Source organism: Olea europaea, chromosome 10 (assembly GCF_002742605.1).
Source record: "Olea europaea var. sylvestris chromosome 10, O_europaea_v1, whole genome shotgun sequence".
NCBI lineage: Eukaryota > Viridiplantae > Streptophyta > Magnoliopsida > Lamiales > Oleaceae > Olea > Olea europaea.
This window is the reverse complement of record NC_036246.1, coordinates 12,362,396-12,370,279: the sequence shown is the minus strand read 5'-3', so window position 1 is coordinate 12,370,279 and position 7,884 is coordinate 12,362,396. Positions and strand designations below refer to the sequence as shown.

The 7,884-nt window shown below is 33.8% G+C and overlaps 1 protein-coding gene across 1 annotated transcript; it reads right to left on the bottom strand.

The window, feature by feature from the left end:
* Window positions 1-269: 269 nt before the first annotated feature.
* On the bottom strand, window positions 270-5,259 carry LOC111401260 (NADH dehydrogenase [ubiquinone] 1 beta subcomplex subunit 2). Its single transcript, XM_023028918.1, has 4 exons — window positions 5,109-5,259; window positions 1,718-1,763; window positions 1,541-1,582; window positions 270-468 (listed from the first exon to the last, which is right to left on the bottom strand). The coding sequence occupies exons 1-3, from the start codon at window positions 5,210-5,212 to the stop codon at window positions 1,541-1,543; spliced, it is 192 nt and encodes a 63-aa protein (XP_022884686.1). The 5' UTR covers window positions 5,213-5,259; the 3' UTR covers window positions 270-468.
* Between the last annotated feature and the right edge of the window lie 2,625 nt (window positions 5,260-7,884).

The window sequence follows — 7,884 nt, the reverse complement described above, 5'->3', positions numbered from 1 at the left end:
CAAATTAATAGAAATGATTTCCTACCCATGGTGGGTAGGATAAAACATGACCACCGCTGACGTGGCAGTGTGAGGGTAGGGTTGATGCCAAAAAAATTCTCAAGGACAAAAGTAAATCATAATAGGCTTTGAGGGAGACGGGAGTTGAATTATCAAAAATTATAGGCTTGACCGTTGGCGGGGCAACGGCAAGATAACTCATACCCACCATGGGTATGAGATCGTTTCTGATCCAATTAAGATATCAAGCAATATTTACATACCAGCCATTCATAAAGAAAGCAGGCAAAAGCATTTAAATAAAAACATAAAATCTATATATTCCAGAATCTCATCACATCATCTTCGATACACTCTTTCACCATCAATTTATTGTACAGAAACCAAACAGATATTCTGAAATGACATTCATACCAAGAGCAGATCGGTGCTTCTGCCTTGCGTTCCTTATTATACTTCGCTGGAAACCTGAGAGGCAAAAGTCGTCCAGTAAATAAAAAAATGTAAATCCACAAAAAAAAACTTAAACATCATCATTTGAAGGCAGATATAATTGATCAAAGAGACTTTTATGAAGATCAAATTCATTTAATATGCCCTTGTTTGGTTTAGCCAAAAATCAGATTTTTTAATAAATTTTGATATAAGTCGATGACATATTTGAGCCTCATTTTTCCCAAAACTCATTTTCAACCATACATCCTCCCATAAAATAATTTTACACGTAAACCCAAAAGTTTTTCCTATTTTTAAACCACACATTCTTAAAAAAAAAAAATCACTATTCTAAAATACATTTTCTCCAGAAAATAAAAAATGGGGCTCAAATAGGGCAAAAATGTGTAGTTGAAAATTTGATAAAAGTTGTGGATCCATGAAACGTGTGGTTGAAATTAATTGTTGACTTTGATTTAGGTTTTTATCAACTCTTTTAGCTAAGGGAGCATAATGCTGGCAACAAATATGTTGGAACTGGCAAGCAAAAGCCATGTTATTCCAACTCTTTGGTTAACATGCAGTATCCATTCAAACGGAATTGAAGATTTTTCTCAATTCTCACAATTTGTGAAATGGATACAACTCTTAACAGAAAATACGAGTATGGAACACTAAATGATAACTACAATTTACTAATCCAGGTATTATCATTTACAGGATTGCCTATATGAAGGGCTTTGTATGTATCACATTCACCAGCACAAGAAATATAGGAACTATTTTAAACAGGTCAACGGTTGACAAAAATGATGTTACTCAAAGACAAGTCAGAATTCTAAGAATTATCAATTTCTGTAATGATAATAATTTCAAGTTTTCTTTGATATTACAGTATTTCGAGGGCAAGCAAGATGCAGATTCACTTACATATGGCACAACGAAACAAATATCATACCCTATATAAGAACATGATATTTTTTTTGCACTTTATATATATGAACTAACATTTAATGCAATGCACAAAAAACAAAGCAGAACAATCGCACTCACTATTAGGAATATGACAACAAATTATCTAGTTATCAGCACAATAAAAGCTTACCTAATGGTGATCGTCATGACCATCCCAAGGATGCCTCCAACCCTGAAAGCATGAGAACCATGTCAGAAAATGTCCTTAAGAGTTCAAAAACCAAAGATGCAATACAATCATTGAAAAAAGAGAAGGGAAACATCACAAGCCCAATCATGAAAAAGTAGGAAAACACCGTAGGCTCACCAGTACTACAGGACCATCTTGCTTGGCCCTATAAAGAATCCAAAACCTGAAAGATCAAACATGTAGATCACATAAATCTAAGAAGAGCGACACCAAAAAAATACGTATCGTGCAGCAAATGAAATGGACACATTCCTTTCCCTTTTTTGATATTAGATCTGGTCTATAGGGCTGAAATATTTTCAGGCTTATTTATACAATTTAAATATAATACTTTCAATGAACATTTGGATATGTAGGTTTTCTTCAAGGAGATGCTACAGAACTGTATACCAAGAGTGTGTCACAGGCCCACAAGAATAAAGGAATGAGTCATCACAAGTATTGATCGGTAGCTGCAAGCCACCATCTGGTTCTCTAGGCCTTTTGATTGGGGCTATCAGTAGACAATTATAGCAATAGCATACTCAAAGTTGACACTTGCAATACTTTAAACAGTCACAATAAAATTTCCAGGCTTATTTATACTAGTTAAATATAATACTTTCAATGGAAATTTGGATATGTAGGTTTTCTTCAAGGACATGCTACAGAAATTTCTACCAAGAGTATGCCAAAAGAATAAAGTAATAAGTCATCACAAGTATTGATCGGTAGCTGCAAGCCAAATCTGGTTCTAGACCCTTTGATCGGGGTTATCAGTAGACAATTATAGCAATCGCATACTCTTAGTTGATGCTTGCAATACTTTAAACAATCACAATAATATCAATGCCTATAATAGTGTTTTTATGTCAGAATAGTTTCCCAGGCAGATTTCTCTTCTTGTATCCAGCATTAAACATCTCAAAGAAGTTAAAGACAGCTTTCATTTCTCATATTTACCAGTAATTATACTCTAGTAAATGTCTCAAAACATTCTTTAATTGAAAACAGAAAATGATACAGCTTCAAAACAAAGCCACAACACCAAAACAAGCCAAAGTGTCATGGACCGCAACTTAGCATGATGACGCTAATGTCCATGACATCCGATGGGGGACAAGTAGAGAACTTGGCTTCACATGATTATAGTAGCCGTAATGGCAACAACTTCATGTGATGAACAGAGGATCTTAGCAAAGGAGTTTTGGGAAGCCGCTTTACACAGGGCTTGCCTAAGGAGTTAGGATCCTTTCCACCAAGGCAGACGATAATCGGAGTCTGTTTCGTTAGAAAACATAGGGGTGAAGGCAATAGCATCATGCAGGGATATTGTCGTAGTTTCAGAATATATTGAGGTCAACTCAAGGATCGGATATCATTTGAAGCTGAAATTTTGTGGACTTGATATTGAAGATATTAGTTTCACTATGAATCAAACAAAACATTGTTTGGAGGTCCAGAACATCAATCATAAAAGTTATGATGCATTGCCCAAAAGATGTCTATTGATGTCGCTTAGATTTTTCTTGCTAAGTCTAATTATAAGGAGACATGCTTGGTGAGCAGTCAAGCTGCCTTCCCTGTGCTTTCGAGCAGTCGGCGAGCAATCCTTACGTACAAAATGTGCAATCCTTAGGGGCCGTAGGGGCAACTAAGGGCCTACTTTAGGCACCTAAGGTCGGGAACTCATCGAGTAGCATTAGGCCTTTCTTGGGCACCCGGAGGTGGCCTGAGGTTGGTGACAGATCATTGTTGGATATGATAACACCTCTAGACTGAAAATGCTATCGAGGCAACCACTTTAAAGTCCTTGCGTGAATATACTATGGATTCTGGCCTTGCCGCAATAGTTCTAGGCTAGAAATGCAATCGTGGGGCCGCCACATAGTGGGACAAATATGGCAAGATGTCAATATTGTGGGAACGACTTAGCTATGAAGGCACTACTAATTAACCACGGATTAACGCACCACCCTACTTGGTCTAGGCACTAACAGGGTTCATGGCTACAAGCATTAAGCTAAGATGTCCATAGAAAGTGACAACGCACAAGGATCGCATTGTGGGGTATGTGAATGACCCTCAACGCTTCAAACGGAGCTAGGAAAGCTCCTTTTTCCAACAAGTACGCTTCGAGAGGACTGTATGTAGTGCATGAGCATGCAGACAACCTATAAGACGTACATTACAAATAGGTGAGCATCTTGGCACCAAGTGCAACGCAAGGATTTATTAGATGATTACACCTTAGTAAAATCCTTTAAGACGAAGTACACAACAGATCATGTTTAGACTCGTAATAAAAGTAGGCGAAAGGTAGTCGAAAGGAGTGAGACTACCACTTTACGGGGTGCGAAAAATAATCCTGCTCTTTGACTTAGACGGTCGACCCGTGAAACTAGGGCTCACTGTAAATAATTAAAACATAAACCAACATGAACATTTAGGTATAGAAAATGATAATGTCCTTCAAAAATCAGAAGTAATCGATCTTTCAACAATTTTTTGAACGTCTAACAGACTAACTTCTACAATAATCAGGTACTATCATTAATGTTGCCGAAGTTTTTCATACCATCAATTAGGTTCCTCTAGGATGCAGAAAAGAGGGTGAAGGTGGCTAACTTTTTAAAAATATAACATAATTAAAATTCACATGCTTCTTTCATTAAGAAATTGCCTCCAAACAATAATAAATAGTAAATACAATAGGCCAGGGAAAATCTCACAAATGTTCAACCATCTAGATAATATGGCTACAAAGATTTGTCCACCCATTATTTTCCACAAAAATTTCAATTCTCCCCCTTTCCCCAATTACTTATTGCACTCCATCAAATAAATTTGGCCTAGCCACTACTGGCAACTGCAAGTATAATTGTAATCGAAATGCCTCTAACTGAAAAAATGTCTCAAAAGACTGCTTCAAAATTTAAAAATGCAACATTCTAGGAGGGAAGTGTGTACTGAATTTGGTAAAAGTCTAAGATTTGAGAATGGACAGGATATTCACAAATTAACCTATGTATAATAACAGCTTTAATATTCAGCATATCCAAAGCAGAATAATACACAATATACAATTTATGTCTTCTAACTACAAATTCTAAGAAAACTAACAACAGTCGATCTGAAATTCCAATACCATCCGCATATATTTTTTAGACCAGTAAATAAAAATCTGGTAATATTCCATTAGCAACGATAAGTTGCTCAAGCAAATTCATGAACCGAATACGAATTACATGCTAACTTGGAAAAGTAAAACGGCTAAAGTCAGTAATTATCCACAAAATGAGGATAACAATTCTAATCATGAATTAAGCACGAAAATACGACATTTTAATACGACCAATTTTAAGCTTCAAAAAGCAAATTACCCATAAAAATAAAAAACGGAAAAGTAAAATTAAACTTAGTTTCAGCCACTTTGCACATAGATCTAAGGTGATAAAGAGAAATAATTAGAAATTAAAGCCTGGCTGTGTGTAATTTAGTAAATGTATATGTATATGCATTAAAGTACCACATGACGGCACACAGGCCCTTGCCGGTGACAGTATGCCAACGTTTGGGTTGGTGCAAGGTTACGCCTTTGTAAGTAGAGCCATGCCCATGTCCTCCTGCCATTTCGACTTCTTGTGAGCGATTCTGCCTCAGAAATGCGGAAGATTGGGAAAAATGAAGGATTATTGAGGTAATTGTCCCAATGCTCATTGAACTTATGTCCACGTTTTTTATTGGCCACTGAACTTTAAAATGTCAGGTTTTGGACACTGAACTTTGAAAAGTGTCGAGTTTTGATCACTGGACTTAAATCTATATCTTTGATTGATCATTGAACATTAAAATGTCGAGTTTTAACCACTGAACTTTGATTGCAGCCACCAGGCTAGCAAGATTATGAGAAACATCTATGAATAAAAAATCCTAGCCATGTGTTTATATCAGCTCGAACGGGCATGGCCTTACCCAGTCCAATATTTAATTAATTCATTTAATTAAATTCGATTCATAAATTAATTAATTCAATTAATTAATTCGAACCTATAAATAACTAACTCAATTAATTAATTTATCTAACTATTGTGAAATTAATTAATTGACAAATTACAATTTTCCAATTCTTTTTTGTGTGCGACTCATCAGGTTCCCGATCATGGTACTAAGCGACATGAAATACTATTTTAATCTAATAAAATTGATAAATTAAAACATCATTTTAATTTATCATCAATTCACACTCGTCATCCCAGATTAACATCCAGCCATGTGTCAGGATAACACGTGACGGGAAATGTCACATGTTATGACAAAATCAAACTTGTTCATTTACCATGAAATTATAATCTTTTCGTCAATATAATCCGATCAATTATGGGATATGGAAGTGTGTCAATTTTGATTATCGATCATATCTTTCATTCTACTATTAAGTCAATATGAGTCGAAAACTCATTTTCGACTTATGAGTATACCTTGACCAAATATTTCATTATTGACTTAATTGAATTAAATGTAGATCACAATATCTTACTATCTAAGAGTGATGAATTCTCTATTGGTTATTCACAACTTTCATATGATTCTTGACATACCCGAACGACGTCGTATTAGCAATCCTTGGTAGAGCAACATTCAACACCGTCTGAGCACGACTGTCCTCATACAAGGCATTATGACGACCTCAAGTCAAATGACCAATTTCACTACCGAACGTTAGAGATTAATCACTGACACTCAGATAGTTATCCATATAAAATCTCTTAGAAGGTCTCCAATATTTCGTTCTATAACAAAACATCCACGCGTTCATTTAAGTGTCACCATACTTTAGTTTGTGAGATCAACTACTTACTTTGCAAGTAAGAAATGTCACATGTAATGGTCTATCCGTAATAATGATATCTATATCTCGTTATTACTTACGACCATGAATTATTTAAAATTCAATCATATGTAATTTACATATCACAATCACAACTCCTTATAATTAACAAATTACTTAAACTTGAATTTTTGAACTCTATTATTTAATATTATTTATTAGAATATTAAATTAAACAAATAATAGATCTTGGCAAAAATAATATTTACAACCTAAATCGATTGGATTTAGGGTATAACACTTACATTATAGGGAAGTAATGAGTGGATATGTTCCACCCATTTTTCATTCAAGATGTTTTTAAGTGAAGTAGCTTGAAATTGTTTTAGTGATCGCGATTTTCTGGAGAGTCAAATCATTGATTTCGACCGTAACATGATGTGCTTCATTTTGGAGGTCCATTATATTGAGGCTATCCCTAGAAGATTTGATATGAACATCACCAATCCAAAAATCCCTCCCAAATGGTCCATCTCACAATTATTTTCAATCGTAATCCAAATATTTAGTCAACTATCAAGGCTTGAATTCGTTAATAAAAGTGATTTTACGAATTCGTTAATAAAAGTGGAAGACAAACTAACGGCACAAGTCCTATATGTAAAGAAGATAATTTATGAATATTAGGTTTTTAATTAGACGTGAAGTCTCAAAAAAATATAAAAGACCCAAAAGCATTTAATGAGGATAAATATTAGTAGAATTGATCTCTTGCACCATAAAAAACTTCCCATTGTTAATGTGGGAAGAGAAACTTACTTTTTCATAAAGATTAGTGGATGAATTTAGATAATAATCTTTATTTGTTTTATTCTTGTTTATTTAAGTAAATTTACATAATGTTAAAAATATAATATAGAATTTTTTTAAAAGTGGATAAATATATAAGAATTGTAGATGGAAATAGCAATTCCCTTGTTATTTTAGGAAAATTTACTAAATATACGGGTCCCCTATTTGGTTCAGTAAAAAAATTTTAAAAATATAAATCAAAGTTAATAATTAATTTTAACCACAAATTTTATAAAAATCAAAATTTTTTAATCACACATTTAATTATTTTTATCAAAATTTATTAAAAATCTAATTTTTATCTAAATCAAATAGGCTCGTGTATATAAAATATATTTACAACAAACTTTAAATAAAAAATGATTGTAAAAAACAACTTAAATATAAAATGCACTAAGACTAAAATACCATCGTTTTCTTTGTGATTGCAAGCTTCCCTTTAAGTTTTTTTACATGGAAATCACCCAACCAGCCTCTTGCCAAAGTCTACAAGTCTTTTCACTTTATCTTTAGTGGTTATATAAAAAACTTGAATTTTGGAAATTATTGGTTGCTGATGCCTAAGGATTTTTGTTTAGACGTAATACTTTTATCGTGCATATAAGCAAATTTTAAAAAAGTA